Below are 19332 nucleotides of genomic sequence, written 5' to 3'. Positions count from 1 at the left end.
GGCTGATACTGCAAAATTGTATAATAAGTCTCAACAATTTGCACAATATTGAAGAAGAAATGAAGGGGCTAGATGCTGCAAAAGGACTCACAAGAGTATCAAAGCAACAACCACATCTTCTGGAAGATGTAGAAAAGTTGCTTTTCATGTGGATAAATGAGAGGCAACTATTAGATGATACTGTGACCAAGAATTTAATCTGCAAGAAGGCAAAGCTTGTACACCAACCTCATAAGTAAATTGCCATGCACGTCAACAGAAAATGAAGAAAATTGTAAGGCAAGAAGGGGATGGTTTGATAACTTTGAGACGAGAAGTGGCATCCATAGTATTGTGCGGCATGGAGAGATGAATAAATACTTTTGGGTTGTGGAACAAATCGTCTGCATGTCAATTATTTCCTATGGGAAAATTTACTTTGATTACATAAGTGATTTGGATTATGACCACATTCCTGGGACGAATTATGCTTGTAATCCAAGGTTCCACTGTATAGGCTTTTATTGTAAACTTTTAGTGTTAGTGCAAGCCACCACATAGTCTTGGCAGACATCCCTTCTGTTTTCAATACCTTTGAAGTGTTTTTTGTTTTTGAGGATTTTTTCCTGTTTTTGGCTTTGGATCTCAAAGTGATGCTTGAATCTATAGCGGTACTTACAGCCTACCCATATTTAGGTTAGCAATGATGCTTGAATCTGTGGCAGTACTTAAAACTGACCCATTTTATTTAGGCTACAGATGCATTCTGAGTGCCTTCCTCCTACTTACTCCTACTTACTCCAGTCAGCATAGCATGATCAGCCCTTAACTCAGGACATTACCAGCCCCAGAATAACTGGCACCCTGAAATGCAGGGTGGTGTCCTTGGTCTGCCAATCACCTGATGCCTTTGATGAAGCTCTCTTGCTGTGTGAGCTGTAATCTTCAGTCAAGTCTTAGTTTGACCCATCAAGATGTCTTAGACATTGAAAAAAAGAATATCCAACAGCTAAGACTTTGCTGACCAGGCCATGCCACTTTAGTGTCGGCCACCACAGATCAACTACATCCACCTAGCGCAGACCTGGGCAAACGCCGGCCCGCGGGCCGGATTCGGCCCGCCTCCTGTCTCTGACCGGCCCGCCCGTTGGTCCGCCCTCCAGTATATATACTATATATACAGTATTGGGTAAAACTGAGTTAACTGTATTAGTCCGGCCCTCTAAAACCATCCCAACTTCTCATGCGGCCCCTTGAGAAAATTAATTGCCCACCCCTGACCTAGTGTGTAGGAGAGTCACCCGTGTTTCCCATCATTTGTCCCTGGCCTCTCATAATGCCATTTTCATTCTCCATCTTCACACGTGTAGCAGTGAGCAGATAACTGACAGCATCTGCCGAGTCAGTCTTAGCATTATGTATCTCGACATGTAACAGCAATGTAGTCTTAGCACAATCTTAGCAGGGTTTAGCATCTAAAATCTTCTTCATTTCACTGCCACAAGTTGTCCCCAGATCACAGATTCATTGCTTCAGAAATAGCAGTTTAAAATGCCAGCTATACAATCCCATCTGCTATCTACCATGGACCATATCGGATGCGAGTCCCAAAGGCTGTAGCTATGGCACCAAGGTGGGTTTATCTTCCCCCTCCCACTCATTTGATGGCCAACTAGCTTGGCATCCGGTCCACAGGTAGCCTTGTACGTTAGGGCCATGGCGAAGGGGCACAGACAGGCCGGCTTGCTTATTAGCTTTGCCCCACGCAATTTCATCAGCTTTTTTTTTCATACTAACAGCTTTGTCTATGCAGGGTCTTGATGAGATGGCGCTGCAGTTGTTAAGCTGAGATGTTGTTTTCCCATTTGTTGGCAGAGCCTCTTATCCCTTCCACCATAACTCTCTGACATCAAGGGGCCAGCAGTAGCAGCTCCGATGTTAGGTGTGCCAGCAGTAGCAGCTCTGATGTCAGGTTGTCAGCATTAGCAGCTTTTCATGCCAACAAGGAGCTGCTGCTGATTGGTTTTGCTAAACAGACTTTTCATCTTCTTGAGGCTGATTTCAGGAAAGCTAGGCACTCCACATAAGTAGGTTCTGTTTGGTTTAGGCGCTGAAGATTTGCTGGATGCATGCCAGCAGGACCCAACCCAGACTATTGGGCACCTTTCCAGGATGAAAGACTGTTGCTGACCCTTTACACTGGCTCTGGAAAACACATACTTCAGACTTCAGGCCACATTGTAGAAAGTCTGATGCTTACCACTGCCTCAAGCCTTGATTTATGCCATTCTCTTCTGCCTGGGCCACTGTCACTCTTACTTTCTGCCTGGTGTTAAGGACACATCACCTGTCAGAATTTTGCTGACCCTCCTTGTGACAAACTTCTGGAACTTCTGTCTGTTGGGTGGTGAAGTAAGGGGGTCAGACTGACCTTTAGGTCCCCTCCATTGTCAACTACACCTCAAACTTTCACTCAAAAGACACCACGAAAGCAACAGCACTCCAGCAGGTCAGATCTCTTCTGCATAAAACCGCTATAGATCTGTACAAAATGCATCCTTGTCGGGTTTTACAGTCATCGCTATGTAATCTCCAAGCCAGGTGGCTGTTGGAGACCTTTAGATCTCTTGGTACCCAACTCTTCCTTCTGGGTGCTGTTCTTTTGTATGGAAACAGCTTGAAATCTTGACCTCTCTGCAAAGCCAGACAAATATGCAGTGTTGCTTGACCTCTAAGATGCCCATTATTCATGTCCCAATACACCAATCTACTCCCCTCTTGAATGGTGTGAGTTCCTTAGAGCACCAGTAAACGACTTCAGAGATTTCAAATTATCTACATGACTTTCTAGAGATATGACAGTGTTAACTTGGGCTTTACAATACAGATGCAGGAGTTGGTATATGCAACACCACACCAGTGTTTAGTCTTCGTGCAGCATTGGCTGACCTCATTCTCCTGGTCAGAATGTGTGCATCATATATGGTAGGCTCTGATGGAGTCATGGATTCAACTTCTCATTCTTGTCTGTACAGATTATGTGGGCATGCCAACCTAAAAAGTGCTTTAGTTGCTTGGACTCATTGGCAATGGTTGCTGCAAGGGATCTTGTCAGACCAAATCATGGCAACTCTTTCTCTTTGTACAGCTGTGTTGACCACTGACTGGAAGACTTGTCTTATCCCTTTAACCTGATCAGTTCGACAAGGAACTTGTACAGATTGTTCTTCTGGTTCTTATTCACCCCCAGTGGAGCATAGGGCTGCAGTTACACCCTGCCATCGGATCTGGTTGTGGGAATCCCTTTCCAGTTGGGACCATGTCATGCCAGCTGTCTCTACCTGACTGTGGACTGATCTCCTCCACGTCTGTCTGGGTCTCCCAAGTCTATGCCTCCCCTGTGGGTTCCAGCCCAGAGCTTGTCTTGTTAAATTGTCGGCCGGCTTTCGCAAGGTGTGACCAATCCAGCCCCACTTCCGCTTCTTGATGTCTTGGCTGGCAGACTTTTGGTTGGTTCTCTCCCACAGGTCTGTCCTGGAGATCTCAGGACATCTGATGTCGAGGATGTGGCGCAGACATTTGTTGACGAATGTCTGTATCTTGTTGGTGATGGTGTTTGTCACTCGCCATGTCTCAGATCCATAAAGGAGGACTGACTTTACAGTTGTGTTAAAGATATGGATCTTGGTGTGTAAAGATAAAGCCTTATAGTTCCAGATAGGTCATAGGGTGTGGAATGCAAGCCTGGTTTAGTTTATTCGGCTTCTTACATCTTCATTTGTACCTCCATCTTTGCTGACTATGCTGCCAAGGTAGGTGAAACGGTCAGACTCTGTAATACATTCTCTATGTAGTTGGAGTGGAGCTTCTTGCTTGTTGTTGACCCACATTACCTCCGTCTTCTTGATGTTGATGGTCAGGCCAGTCATTGCTGCTTCTTCTTGTACAGATTGTACTTCATGGTAAACCTGGTATTATGGCTTCTCCCATACTTCCTTCTCAGCTCTGTAAACAAGCCATGACAGTTTAGGACAAACATATTTGCTGCCTAGTCTCTTGGAGACATCATCAAAGCTGTTAGATGATCTTCCTGTGGATCATTCATTGATCCCTTCACTGGTACCAGTTGTTGGGGGAAAACCATGGATAGATGCAGTAGCTGGTACGTTGGACAGAGTGTTGTCTCAGGTCACATGGCCAAACCAGACTGGCTTGTCCTGCTTGACTGTTCCTGGTATCCTACAAGTGTGATGACCATGCTGCATGTAGTCATTGGTTTTATGTTTCCTATATGACAGGGATGCACAACCTACGGCCCGCGGGCCATATCCGGCCCGTGACGCGGTGCCATCTGGCCCGCGAAACTTCTGCCCACAGTGCAGGAAATCAGCATGTTAGTAATAAAAGACCTTTAAAAAAAACGAAAAAAAAAAAAAGGAAGAAGAAGTATTTATCCCCACGTAGGGGCGTTTCCCAATCTTTTTTTCGATGGACGAACATTTCGATTCAGTGCTCTGACTTGGTGTCTCTACGTGGTTTCGGGTAAACAACTTTAAATATCCCACTAATTACTACATAATTAATGGTAAGTACAACTTGTTTCTAATAAAAATGGTATCTGCTCTATTTTTTTTTTTCTTTTTTGTATTTTTGCGGTGAAGTGGCCCGTGACAAGGCTGTCCGAAATGGATATGGCCCGCGACACGGCTGTCCGAAATGGATATGGCCCGCAGGCCAAAAAAGGTTGGGCATCACTGCTATATGAGATCTGGAGTAGTCGTTCTCCTTTCCATATCAGCGAACAGAGTCCGTATTTCACATCCATACAACAGGATTGGTCATACAAGGAACTTGCACAGACTATACATACGGTAAAGCTGATATTGTGGCCTGTTCAGCCTGGCCATTGTCACTGTTGTGATCCTGATGAGAATCTTTGTCATATAGCTGCCATCCTTGGGCATGCTCCATTCATGTAGATGTGTCTGCATTGCCAGTGTCTGTCTTGTCAATGCTGGTCTTCTTTTGCTGAAACTTTCTGTCTATTGGTCAGGTCTTGCAGTTCTGCTCAATTGTGCTTCTACCTGGTCTGAAGTCAGCCTGTCCTACTACAAGCAGTTTCTTAGTTTCTAAGGCATGTGTCATGTTTTTTGCCCAGATGTCGCTATCTGTTCGACTGCCAACATCACCTGGTTTACACACCTTTTGAACTGCTGACTAACCAGCCCAGTCTCAGATGTATTGATGCTGTCAGCTTGTACATCTAGTGTATAGTGCAGATGTTGGCTCTCTCTCATTCTCTGCCATCAGCAGTCTAATGTACTAAGGGTTAGGTTGTCAGTGGTAAGTTTTTAATATTAATAATATGTTTATTTGTTCAGCATTTTTTACCACCATTAAAGGCTGGCTCTAAACGCTTTACTAAAAAGAAAAACGCACAAACATAATAAGAATGGATGCTGGTCTCAGAAACAGTTGTAGAATCCCTCGTTTATCGCGGGGGATAGGTTCCAAGACCAGCCGCGATAAACGAATTTCCGCAAAATAGAGACATACATGCAATAATAATATATACATGTAAAACAATATCATGTTAGTGTAAAGCAATATATTAATCATGATATTAATACAGTACAATAACACTTAAGAGTACAAAAATTATAACTGTACTTAGAGAAACTAAAAAAACTGATGCGAACTGGCTGCGAGATAGGAGATACCAATCATGGTTCTTCACTTACGCATAGCAATGGATTTCTCATACACAGTTATTTTTTGTCTATCTACAAAATTACCATGATATTTCAATAGAAATACTAATATAGCTAAATTACTAAATTTATCGGTTTTTTCCTGTTGAAATATCTATGGTATTTTGTAGAACGATAATTCCCAGCGGAAGTAGCGATTGATACTTCACTCAAACAAACCGCAAAGTAGTGAATCCGCGATAGATGAACCACGAAGTAGCGAGGGAACACTGTATATTTGTGACCTCTGCCTATCACTGTATATAGCTAATACACACGTCACACTGTAACTTCATGATGACCACTTCTGATGACGATGACTCATTGACATTAAGAGTGACCTTCATCTTGTTCTCTGCCAGTGGTGGGGAGGTGATGTCGAAAGGTGGACTTGCTGATGGACAGTCAGACAGCTGAGATTAGGAACAAGGACAATGCTTTGTTACTGATTTGTCTGACATAACTTTAGTCTGTCTTTAGCCTCATTACTCTTGAATCTGAAAACTTTACCAGCTTCTAGTTTTAAGAAAGACAAAGTACAGTAGTCAGGTCAAAGGCCTCAAAAACAAGTTGGCCTTTTTCAGCATCACCATCAGTCAGATAAGTCTGAGCAGCATATTTCACCGAGTTTCCTGGAGATACATGATGTCAGTCATTGCAGACTGGTGTGTATGCCATACAAAGCTTGCTGTGACTGCTCCACATTGTGAAGCAGCTGGAGGAAGGCAATCCGAGTTTGAAGTTGACACTGCCAATATGTAAAACTAAAATCTAATGGCAACATGGTGCAGATGTGACAGTAGAAATAAAATGGCCCACGAAAAGATTAAAGTGGCACAGACACAGAAATCCACACAGAAACGTAGCAAATATTGTAACAGGTGAACTGATGAACATTAGACACAAAATTTCATACAGATCAATGGACAGATATGAAAAGTGAGGGGGAGGAGTCATTTCTTGTCACATCCCTACCTTCAGACCAAGTGCTTCACCCTGGGTGACAGAGTAGTTATTCTTTCTTGGGGCTGGTAGTGTCAGGTGACTGCCAGACCAAGAGTTCTACACACATCTACAGGTCACAGGGTTGATAGCATCCTTGGTTACCATAAGTATCGTGCGATGTTGACAGGGTCAAGTAGGCACTTAGTATAATTTCTAAAACTAATTTTACTTTTGGAAAAACATTTGGTTTTGTATTAGATATACTTTGGTTTAGGTTAGTATAATACAGTTTCTTCTTAAATAATTGTTCATTATATATTCCTATATTTTAGCTTTGGCATATATGGCTAGACATTGAGCTTTGAAAATTGAGCTAGACATAGTTGGACTTCCCAAAACTTAGACATAAGCTGAAAATGTAATTAAACTATACTGTACTGACAAAAACAGTTCTAAAGTCATACCAGGTAGTAAATCCTGCTACATCCTTCACTGCCAGCAACACGTGAGAACTTTCGGGTTTAGAAAAAAGAAATTGTGAGGGGAAGGGTAGACATAATGATTGAATACACTCATATTTTACCACTGTACAGTGTACATTTATTCTGACAAGCTGCTTTGTACAGTATGAGTGTACAGGTCATCCAACAAAATAAGGTATATTGTACATTGTTGTTCTGCATGCCTGACCACCCTTACCCAGTGCTTTTTTTTGTCTTTGCCCAAGATGTTACATTTATAGCTCAGCAAACACAGAGTCTTGCAATGCAAGGCAGTTGTTACCAGGCTTTCACTTGCAGAGGTAATGATAAGTGCCATGGTACAGGGTAATTGATAAATCCCATAGGATAACAGGTAATGATTCATCTCATCGTATAATGGCTGTAACAAGTCTGTGATATAACAGTGAGTCCCACAGTACAACCGAGGGTATTGTGCCCCATGGTATGTAACAGGTTTAGAGTTAAAGTGTTTTGTCTATTATTGCTGTTGTTACCTTCTGTGTGGATAGTGTGCATAGCTTGTTGTGTTATTTCCTTTATTCATGCACTGTCTGCAGACCCTTACCTTACTTCTTTTGCGGCTTTACTTTTTGTGTGTGCAATTTTGCAGACTTTAAATCCCACTTTCTGTTTCTTTGTAAGTTACAGATGTGTTCAGATACACTTCATTATGCAGACAAAACATGCTGATGCATGATTGTAGTTTTTTTCTGCTTATTGGGACCACATGGTGGTTTCTGCCTTGTTGTGCAATCTGTGGTGCCTTCTCAGGGAGAAGACCTGGGCTCACATATGATGATAGTCTTGTTTCTGAAAACTAATAGTAATCCAGAGCCTGTGTTTTGCCACAGTATGAAAAGTCAAAGTCATGGTACTAGATTTTATGATCTCTTCAGATCTTCTGTTATGAAGTAATCAGCAGGACGAGGTTTTGTTATATGTGCAATAGATAAAATAGACCAGGGCAACAAGGTTTTATTGGTAACATGTCTACAGCACAATAGAGTAGGACAGAAAGGTTTTATTGGTAACGTGTACAGTAAGAGTAGGACAGCAAGGTTTTATTGGTAACGTGTACAGTAAGAGTAGGACAGCAAGGTTTTATTGGTAACGTGTACAGTAAGAGTAGGACAGCAAGGTTTTATTTGTAACGTGTACAGTAAGAGTAGGACAGCAAGGTTTTATTGGTAACGTGTACAGTAAGAGTAGGACAACAAGGTTTTATTGGTAACGTGTCTACAGCACAATAGAGTAGGACAGCAGGTTTATTTGGTAACGTGTAGCAAGTTTTAGTAAGAGTAGGAAGCAAGGTTTTATTGTAACGTGTACAGTAAGAGTAGGACAGCAGGTTTATTGGGTAACGTTTAGACAAGCAATTGGAGTGTAGTAAGTAGGACAGCAAGGTTTTATGGTGTAAGAGTGTTTATTAAGTAGGCCACAAAAGTGTCTTACACAAGGTTTTATTGGTAACGTTACGTAGAGTAGGAGCAAGGTTTATTGGTTCTACAGCACATAGGTTATTGGTAATGTGTACAGTAAGAGTATACGTAGAGTAACCGTGTACAGTAAGAGTAGGACACCAAGGGTTTTATTGGTAACGTGTCCAGCAAAGAGTAGGACAGCAGGTTTTATTGGTAACGTGTACAGTAAGAGTAGGACACACAAGGTTTATTGGTAAGTGTCGAGGTTTTTTATTAAGTACAGTAAGAGTAGGACGCAGGTTTTATTGGTAAGAGTAGAGTAGGACAGCAAGGTTTTATTGGTAACGTGTACAGTAAGAGTAGGACACAAGTTTTTTGGTAACGTGTAAGTAAGAGTAGGACAGCAGTTTTATTGGAAGTACAGTAAGAGTAGGACAGCAAGGTTTTATTGGTAAAGTGTACAGTAATAGAGTAGGACAGCAAGGTTTTATTGGTAACGGGTAGGACACGTGTACAGTAAGAGTAGTTTTAGGGGTTTTTTTTTGGTAACGTGTACCAGTAAGAGTAGGACAAAGTTTTATTGGTAACGTGTACAGTAGGTAGGACAGCAAGGTTTTTATTTGGTACGTGTACGTAGAGTAGGCCAGCAAGTTTTATTGTACGTGTACAGTAAGAGTAAGAGGACACAAGGTTTTATTGGTAACGTGTTACAGTAGAGTAGACAAGCAAGGTTTATTGTAACGTGTCAGTAAGAGTAGGACACAGCAGGGTTTTATTGGTAACATGTACAGCAAAGAGTATGGACACAAGGTTATTGGTAAGTGTACAGTAAGAGTAGGACAGCAAGGTTTTATTGGTAACGTGTACAGTAAGAGTAGGACAACAAGGTTTTATTGGTAACGTGTCTACAGTAAGAGTAGGACAGCAGGTTTTATTGGTAACGTGTACAGTAGAGTAGGCAGCAAGGTTTTATTGGTATACGTGTACAGTAAGAGTAGGACAGCAAGGTTTTTATTGGTAACGTGTTACAGTGAGTAAGGACAGCAAGGTTTTATTGGTCCGTAACTGTACAGTAAGAGTAGGACAGCAAGGTTTATTGTACGTGTACAGTAAGAGTAGGACAGCAAGGTTTTATTGTAACGTGTACAGTAAGAGTAGGACAGCAAGGTTTTATTGGTAACGTGTACAGTAGAGTAGGACAGCAAGGTTTTATTGGTAAACGTGTACAGTAAGAGTAGGACAGCAAGGTTTTATTGGTAACGTGTACAGTAAGAGTAGAACAGCAGCAGGTTTTATTGTAACGTGTACAGTAAGAGTAGGACAGCAAGGTTTTATTGGTAACGTGTACAGTAAGAGTAGGACAGCAAGGTTTTATTGGTAACGTGTACAGTAAGAGTAGGACAGCAAGGTTTTATTGGTAACGTGTACAGTAAGAGTAGACAGCAAGGTTTTATTGGTAACGTGTACAGTAAGAGTAGGACAGCAAGGTTTTATTGGTAACGTGTACAGTAAGAGTAGGACAGCAAGGTTTTATTGGTAACGTGTACAGTAAGAGTAGGACAGCAAGGTTTTATTGGTAACGTGTACAGTAAGAGTAGGACAGCAAGGTTTTATTGGTAACGTGTACAGTAAGAGTAGGACAGCAAGGTTTTATTGGTAACGTGTACAGTAAGAGTAGGACAGCAAGGTTTATTGGTAACTGTGTACAGTAAGAGTAGGACAGCAAGTTTTATTGGTAACGTGTACAGTAAGAGTAGGACAGCAAGGTTTTATTGGTAACGTGGTACAGTAAGAGTAGGACAGCAAGGTTTTATTGGTAACGTGTACAGTAAAGTAGACAGCAAGGTTTTATTGGTAACGTGTACAGTAAGAGTAAACACACAGGTTTTATGTAACGTGTACAGAGTAGGACAGCAGGTTTATGTAACGTGTACAGTAAGAGTAGGACAGCAAGGTTTTATTGGTAACGTGTACAGTAAGAGTAAGGACAGCAAGGTTTTATTCTGTAACGTGTACAGTAAGAGTAGGACAGCAAGGTTTATTGGTAAGTGTACAGTAGAGTAGCAGGGTTTTATTGTAACGTGTACAGTAAGAGTAGGACAGCAAGGTTTTATTTTTAGTAGGAAGCAAGGTTTTGTACAGTGTACAGTAAGAGTAGGACAACAAGGTTTTATTGGTAACGTGTACAGTAAGAGTAGGACAGCAAGGTTTTATTGGTAACGTGTACAGTAAGAGTAGGACAACAAGGTTTTATTGGTAACGTGTCTACAGCACAATAGAGTAGGACAGCAAGGTTTTATTTGTAACGTGTACAGTAAGAGTAAGACAGCAAGGTTTTATTGGTAACGTGTACAGTAAGAGTAGGACAGCAAGGTTTTATTGGTAACGTGTACAGTAAGAGTAGGACAGCAAGGTTTTATTGGTAACGTGTACAGTAAGAGTAGGACAGCAAGGTTTTATTGGTAACGTGTCTACAGCACAATAGAGTAGGACAGCAAGGTTTTATTTGTAACGTGTACAGTAAGAGTAAGACAGCAAGGTTTTATTGGTAACGTGTACAGTAAGAGTAGGACAGCAAGGTTTTATTGGTAACGTGTACAGTAAGAGTAGGACAGCAAGGTTTTATTGTAACGTGTACAGTAGAGTAGGACACAAGGTTTTTATTTGTACGTGTACGTGTAACAGTCTACACAATAAGAGTAGGACAACAAGGTTTTATTGTAAGTGTACAGTAAGAGTAGACAGCAAGGTTTTATTGGTAACGTGTACAGTAAAGAGTAGACAAGCAAGGTTTTTTTATTGGTAACGTGTACAAATAGAGTAGGACAGGCAAGGTTTTATTGGTAACGTGTACAGTAAGAGTAGGACAACAAGGTTTTATTGGTAACGTGTCAGAGTAGGACCAGCAAGGTTTTAGTTGACAGCAAGGTTTTATTGTAACGTGTACGTGTACAGTAAGAGTAGGACAACAAGGTTTTATTGGTAACGTGTACAGTAAGAGTAGGACAACAAGGTTTTATTGGTAACATGTACAGTAAGACACATCACTATACACAATAGATGCTGCTGAAGGACAAGCAGATTTTGTGGATGAGATATGTACATAGTAGATGACACATGTGCACAACATATAAGTTGAAGCTGGACAAGCAGGTTTTGTTGTCGAATCAATCATCAGCGCAGATCTGTTTGTTGTGGCTTAGGAAGCAACAGGAAGAGTGAACCAAAGCAGGTGATGTTCTCTGATGGCATTCGACCAGGTGGTGACCTTACAGAGCTCGATGGTTCTGACCAAGCCCACATTCCGCCACGCCGCTCTGGACGTGTGCAGAAAAAAGTGGAACGACCACAAGGTACATTTATCATCAAACTAAGAATTTTGGTTTTGTAGTATTCTTATCATTGACACCTTCAATAGAAATGCATGACTTGTCATATTGTTGAAAAAAACATTTTGTGTAGGATTCAAAAAGTCACAGCTTGAATATCTTTTACTGACAGTTCTAATGTTGTTCTTAGTTGCAGTGCTAATAATCCTATCTTACATTCTAAAAACTCTTTCTTTTACAACAGTAACAGTTTCTGGTGGTTGCAAGGCTAGAATCTCATCTTTTGTAGGTTTGTGCTGGAATAGCTAGGGAGTACCATGTCATATATCCATAGACTGCATGATATCAGCCATGAATTGTTTCTATACAAATGTTACTTTGGTACCAGCGACATGAGTAGGCAGCTATGCAAAATAACAAGTGTCTGAGTAGAAGCAGTTTTGTATGCCGTGTATGAGATGCTGGAACTTAAAAAGGAGAAACTGATGCGTTAAGATGAATTCTTATCTTTACCATATTTTAGGGAAAGAAGTCAGGATTGTGTCAAACGTGGGCCATAGACTTAGAGGCCTCAGAGACAAATGACAAATGTTCATTTATGAGTGTATGAGAATAAGCAAAAGTTATGTTGGGTTTTTTTTACATCTAGCCCTCGACTAAGCAGCAGAAATAAAACACTACATTAACTCAAAACAAGGCAATGAAAACAGAGAGAAATTATGATATGTACAAACATGGTTGTTTATATTGGAATTGACAGGGCTTTTGTTGTTGTTGCTGCTGCTGCTCCTCCTCCTCTTCTAGCAACATATACATGTTTACTTTGTCGGTGGGAGTATAGATGATTAAGCTATGTAGGACGGCTCTGTAGGGAATCAAAGGGTTTGGAAAATGTGTTGTAGGTGTTGTGGGTGTCTCACTGTGACCCAGTACTGAAGTCTGTTCTTTGGAAATAGAAGGGAAAGTTGTTCCAAAGAACAGTCAGAATATTTCAGGCTCATCTTCAACAGGTCTATTCTTGATATGGGGATGTTGAGCTTGAGAGACCTTATTATTATTTTGATGGAGAAGATAGAAGAAAGTCACCGGGGCATTGCGCCAATTAGTATTTTAAAGATGAGCATACTTTTGTTAAATTTTAGTCTGGCTAGTAGTGGTAGAACCCCTAGAGACAGGAAATGATGAGGCTGTATTGTTGGTTTGAGTAACACCGACAGCCCTTCTTTGAACTTTGACACGAGGTCTTATCACAGCACGACAAGCTGAGTCCCACAGGGTGGAAGTGTAATCAAGGGTGAACTGAACACAGGCTGTACAACAGTTCCCCAGAGTCAGGATTTACAAAGTGTTTAATTCTTGAGAGGAGAAAGGTTTTTGTGTGATAGTTTTGCTTATGGCTAGGATATAATGGGACCAAGTCAAATTGTTATCAATTGTAACGCCTAGAATTTTACAGCTGTGGACTTCTGATGCTTGTTGGGTAACTTAGATGGATTTTAGGAAATGAGGCGGTGAGGTTCTGTCTCTTCGGTCATGTTGTTTTAAGCATAATTTCTGTTTTAATAGGGTTAGTGCCATGTGGTTTAGTTCAGACCAGGACTGAAGCTCATAAGCTCTCTATTGCAGGAGAGCCACCAGTGACTCAGTTGTTTTTTGTTTGTGTTTTTTTTTTTTTTTTTGTGTGTGTGAATATATTGTTCTGTTGTCTGGGAGAGAAGCAGTTTGTACCTGCTATAAGCAAGAGATGTGGAGATTTCTCTGTGGTTAACTTGTGAGTGTTTGCTGTCATATAGACATTGTGTTTTCAGGAGGTCAGTCCTCCCCAAAAACAAGACGAATGCGTGGCAGTGAAGGGGCACGTAACCCATGTCTCATCCCTGAGGAAGGACTTCCCCCTGTGGCCACACATAGTGAAACAAATGGAGGTGGGTGTCTCAGGCCGGTATTATTAGCTGACTCTTTTTAAATATTCCTAAGGGTGAGGTTAGGTTTGTTTGGCAGGAGAGAGAACTACAAAACTACAGCAGTAGAAACGAAGAATGTTTCTATGGAGGAGGGTTGTGAAGGTGATGAAAACTAGTCAATGGGATTTCTTTTTCCCCAGATATCACATTGACAGAGAACCCTGACATGGTGGCACTGATGGTGCAGATCAGAGGTGAGCGTCATATATGTGATAGGAAGTGTTTCACTCTACAGAGGTGAGTGTCATGTATGTAGGAAGTGTTTCACTCTCCAGAGGGGAGCATCTTGTATGTGATAAGAAGTGTTTTACTCTTCAGAGGGGAGTGTCGTGTATGTAGTAGGAAGTTTCATAGAGGGGAGTGTCATGTGTGTTGTAGGGAGTGTTTCACTCTATATGCCTGTTTAGATTTTCAGTTTTACGAAGTTAGATGGATGGAACATGCCAGATTATGATAGTGTAATCAAGTGCATGCAAAAGATATAGTCTGAAATATTACATCAGCTCCTCTGCGCAACCCCTCGTCATAATTATATTTATGCTTTATGCATGCACATTTGCTGTGCTTATTTAGTCCTTTGTTTTCTTGTTGCAGATGAAGAAGCCAGCCCTGTGATTTTTGCGATCAATCAAAACTTGCTTGTCCTGGTGAAAATAATTAATTGTAAGTAGAATTGTTTTAGAGTTGTAGCTTATACTAGCCAATATTAATGTCAATTCTGACATCTATAGTTTTTCTTAATAGTACTAACGTGTGTAGGTGGACTGCTGTCTGTCTGCTGAGACCAACGTTTAGTCTCTTACGAAGTTCTCCGCTGTTAGTCTCGGCGAGCCTAAACAATGAATGTGACTAAACCGGAAGCTTTGTATACTCCAGCCTCATTCTAGCAGTTAGGTTGAAACCTTGCTAAATTGGAAGCTTTGTACACACTTGCCTTGTTTTAGTAGTTAACTGGAAAAAATCGTCTGCGAGCAGTCCAGTAACACAAGTTTGTGGGGTCATGCTTACTAGCACTAAGCAGATTGTTATGATCTTAGTGCTTGCACTGTCATAATGTAAATAAATGGCTCGGAGTTTTCAGTTTGTGCCATGGAAAGTAACTGTTACTAGGGTCACAGTTGCTGCAAGAAACTGTTGGGAGTATAGTTTGTACCAAGCTGTATATAAGTGTTACATAAAGCCTGCTGATATACATAAGGTATGAGGCTGACAAACACCCATTGCCTAGCATTTGCCCAGCAGTATATCAATCAATCTTTATTATCTGTATAAGGCACAAGTCCAGAACAGACATTTTTCTTTGGCTTACACAAGAACACTTGAAAATGGAGACAGTGGGTCATAAGTTGATTATACATATATAAATGTGCATGCACACACATTCCTCCTGCCATGTTTTAGGAAAAGAAGTTAGGATGGTGTTAAACATTGGGCCTTAGAGAACCTTGGAGAGAGGGAGAAAAACAGTGTGTACCTCTGTGTGTGTGTCTAGATGTGACTGCTGTTTACAGGCCTAAATCCAGAGGGTAAAGAGGCTTTGTAGATTCAGGTTGGAATTTGCAAATACCAACTGCCCATTGCTTATGTGACCGCTTATAAGCCATATACTCATTGTCTGCCATTTGTGCAATGTTCCTATATCACTGTACATTGAAATATATCTATTATTGGTGTATCTTATGTTTTGTCTTCAGTCTTGATGTGATGGCTGTCTTACTGTGCACTGAAGTATGTCTGTTATTGATGTTTGATAAGTCAGCCTGTTGATGTGTTTCTTTAGTGGACTGCTGTGTTCATCGTGTGGTGTGGTGTTTCACAACACAAGGCATGGCAAATGTGGGGCAAGACGAGTTAGTGGTGGTCCTGGAGACACTACCAGATGAGAATACAGTTCCACGGGATATATTTTGTTACTTCAGCACAATTTATGAGGAAGCTGGCAAAGGTAAGCAGTTGATCCTATTGACTTGTGCCCAAAGCACAATAGCTGGTACAAGCACTTGAAGGGCGCCTTGAAAGCATTGTGATGGAAGATCCTGTCTGATGAAGATGCACTGTAAGCTGTCACATTGTTACACCTGTTTATAGGCCAGGGTCCCAAGAGAGATGATGCACTGTAGGTTGTCACAGTGACTCGGTGTCAAGGAGCAACCTTGAGTATAATGTAGTAAGAAGCTGTGCAGGACTAGTTCTGTCATTGCTCTAGCGATCACTTTATCGAGGGATGTAGGTAACAAGCTGAGAATGATTGTTTTTGTCCGTAATTTTTGCAGGTAACAAGGTGGGCCACATGGGACATACCATCTTCACTCAGCAGTTTCTGGATAACCGCAGTCATGGGGGCTTTCTTTACCTGCGGGCCTCCTTCCAGTGCACGCACAAGCTCCTACTGCCCTCTCCTCCCTTCTTGTTTGCAGTGCTGCTTCAGAAGTGGGAGACACCCTGGGCAAAGGTCTTTCCCATCAGGCTTATGCTGCGACTGGGTGCAGAGTATCGATGTGAGTAGCTTGATGTTTGACAGTTGTAATTAGAGAGTATGGTTAGTGGACAGATGGTTGTGACTTGGTTTGGAAACAACAATAAGTGATTCAGAAAGTTCTTGTCTGATGGGCAATTATTCTTTTCAGGCTTTTTGGCCATTTGTCAGTTTACTAGCACTGACCATTATATGTTTCAGATTATCCTTGTCCACTGGTCAGCATCCGCAATCGCAAGCCTGTGTTCTATGAGATTGGTCACACAATTATGAACCTGCTGGCTGACTTCAGGAACTTCCAGTACATGCTGCCACAGATATCTGGGGTTACAATCCACATGGAGGACAAAAAGACGCTCATCAACTTCCCACGCAATAGATATCAAGAGGTGTGACATTTGTTTAACTAGGCATATACCATATACCAGGGTCGCTTCTATTAAGAGGTGATGGGGAAATGTTTTCACTCACACTTGCTCCACATTTCATCATTCCCTTAACCTGGCCATAGGGGCACCTGGTGATACAGTAAAACCTCATTAAGACTGCCATCATATGGTCCCAACACCAAAAGTCAGATCCACCCAGGCCCGCTTCTTCCCCCAAAAAATGGTTTCTAATGACACAAGTAGCTATTAACATCAAATATTACCAACAGAGCCATGCATTCGAAAAAAGTTCAGCCACTATTTACACTATGACCATCCCTCCCCCCACACTCCCAGTTTATTGATGTTGGGGTGGAGAGGGACACCACTAACCCCAAAACACTTTCACATCCTCCCCTACCACCACACATACACACTTTCCATCTCTTTCAATCATCGGAACTGGTATTGTGATTGTTTCAGGTGATGAAGGTTGTGGCCAGCAGCAATGAACATGTAATGGCCCTGGGAGCCAGCTTTAGTTTAGAAGCTGATTCACACCTGGTGTGCATCCAGAATGAGGACTGTAACTACCAGACACAGGCCATCAACATCCAGAATAAACCTCGTAAAGGTCAGGAGGAGTGGGAAATACTGGGGTGGTGGTGTGTATATGTTGAGCATGTAATCTCCCCAAAGTTTGTCTTCATTAATAAATTATCCTCAACACTTAAAGTTGATCCTGTAATCTCCCTGTAAATTCATCTTCACTAATAGGTTATTCTCATCAACATTTTAGGCCATTTGATTGGTCCAGCAGGCTGGTGTTTATGTCCAGCCTGAAACCTCCCCATATGGCCATAGGTTGGTCAAGTTCATATCTGCATTTAGTGCTGTTCTATTGGTCCATGAGCCCACTAATTTAAGAAGTGGATATCTCTTCTTATGAATTTTTACAGGTTAGATAAATACAGCAGTTTATGATAATGTTGACTCAAACTATGACTGCTCTGTATTTTCTGCTGGGTTTCATGTGCTATCTCAAATCAGAGATCTGAACACATCTCTTCTCAAATTCACCTTTTCTGCTCGCAGTCTATCAGTCCTTTCCTATGCCGAACCTCTGGCATGCTTCGTGAGCAGATTTTTATGTCTTTTATGTCTGTTGATGTGTCTCAAGCTGGCTGCTTGCTGATAGATTTTGGTCTGTGTCAGTACATGTGTTATATACATTTTGCATCTGTTTGAATGTGTGTTTTCAGTGTTTTGTATTCCAAATATATTTGTAAAGCTCGTTGAGTCTACTGTACAGTGGAGAAATGCACTGTATAAATCTGCACTATTATTATTAAACCAAGTGAACTTAGTGGAGAAACAGAATACAATAGAAAATGGAAAAATCTTTAGATTCACATGTTCATGTAAAACTTAATCTGAAATTATTTTTGTTATATGTTCTAAATATTATTAAAGACATAGCAGAGGAGTGTTTTTTATATCCCATTCTGTATTCTTTAACATTAAAATAAACACCATTTTCTTGCCTTTGGAACAGTAACAGTAAACTTTAAAACTTATAGTAAATGTCTGGTCTGTAAGAAATGTTTACCATCTGCTTTTTTGCTTCAGTGACAGGTGCAAGTTTTGTGGTGTTCAATGGTGCTCTAAAGGCCAGCACTGGTCTGCGGGCCAAGTCCAGCATTGTAGAAGATGGCCTAATGGTGCAGATACTGCCAGAGACGATGGCATCCCTTAAGCAGTCGATGAAGGACATGGTGGACTTCTCAGTTGCTTGTGGCAGTGCTTCTGTTCCACAACCTGAAGAGATGGTCATTGTTCGTTGGGTGGAAGATGATAAAAATGTCAACATTGGGTGAGTAATGATCTTCATGCTAATGCGTTGGGTTGAACCTGAAAAGGTGAGTAATGACCTGGAACATGCAGGTGGTGGTGCTGGCTGATGTGGAAAAGCTTGTAATGACAGCGATGATTGGTGTGAAAAAGGTTATGAAAGCAATGATTGGTGTGGAAAAATATTAGATGATGTTATCTTGTACCTCATCTCGATGCTGTTCAGTGTGTCTATACGTACCTCACTGTCCACTGCCTGTTATCTTTCATTATTATTGGTCTGCACAGAGAGTGCCATCTATCTTGGTTGTGATGTGCATTATAAGTTCACATTATAATTATTATATTTGCACAGCGTCAGAAGTGCAGTGGATGGGATGAGTTTGGATGGAGTTGAGAGCATTCGCGTGCACAATGCTGCTGACTACATAACAGATTATTATGCCATTCGGTGGACTGAAGTCTTCTTCCTACAAACGGAGTCTGGAAGCTCGCGGTGGGAGCCCGTTGACTTGAGCCACGTAGCACAAACGCTGGCATCAGCTGCCTGCGTGGCCCTGACGCCTCATCTGGAGCAGCTGAAGCAGGCCAATCTGGTCAAGATTGGGCTGCGTGTCACGCTCGAGTCGGAGAGGGTATGAGGGGCTTATTATAAAGTTGCCCTAGATGAGATAAAAAAATGCTCTTAACTTTTTTTCCAAAATAAAATCAGCATGCAAAATTACTGCAGGATGTTTGCTTAATGC

At 41.4% G+C, this 19332-nt stretch overlaps 1 protein-coding gene and 1 long non-coding RNA gene across 2 annotated transcripts in view; both read left to right on the top strand.

Annotated features, from left to right (window-relative positions):
• The window catches only part of LOC112573191, a 33779-nt gene that overhangs the window by 10552 nt on the left and 3895 nt on the right, over positions 1-19332 (top strand). Inside the window, 10 exon segments of the mRNA XM_025253320.1 lie at positions 11802-11951; positions 13736-13852; positions 14032-14085; positions 14486-14554; positions 15672-15836; positions 16165-16389; positions 16569-16756; positions 17219-17369; positions 18365-18608; positions 18942-19221. Of these exon segments, the coding sequence (XP_025109105.1) occupies positions 11802-11951; positions 13736-13852; positions 14032-14085; positions 14486-14554; positions 15672-15836; positions 16165-16389; positions 16569-16756; positions 17219-17369; positions 18365-18608; positions 18942-19221 (1643 nt within the window).
• LOC112573192 lies at positions 11146-11794 on the top strand. Its single transcript, XR_003101181.1, has 3 exons — positions 11146-11217; positions 11433-11472; positions 11572-11794. It is a non-coding gene; the product is annotated as an uncharacterized LOC112573192 (long non-coding RNA).

Source organism: Pomacea canaliculata, linkage group LG10 (genome assembly GCF_003073045.1).
Source record: "Pomacea canaliculata isolate SZHN2017 linkage group LG10, ASM307304v1, whole genome shotgun sequence".
In the NCBI taxonomy this organism is placed as follows: Eukaryota; Metazoa; Mollusca; class Gastropoda; order Architaenioglossa; family Ampullariidae; genus Pomacea; species Pomacea canaliculata.
Note: the sequence above shows the minus strand (reverse complement) of the source record. Positions and strands in the feature narration are given on the sequence as shown.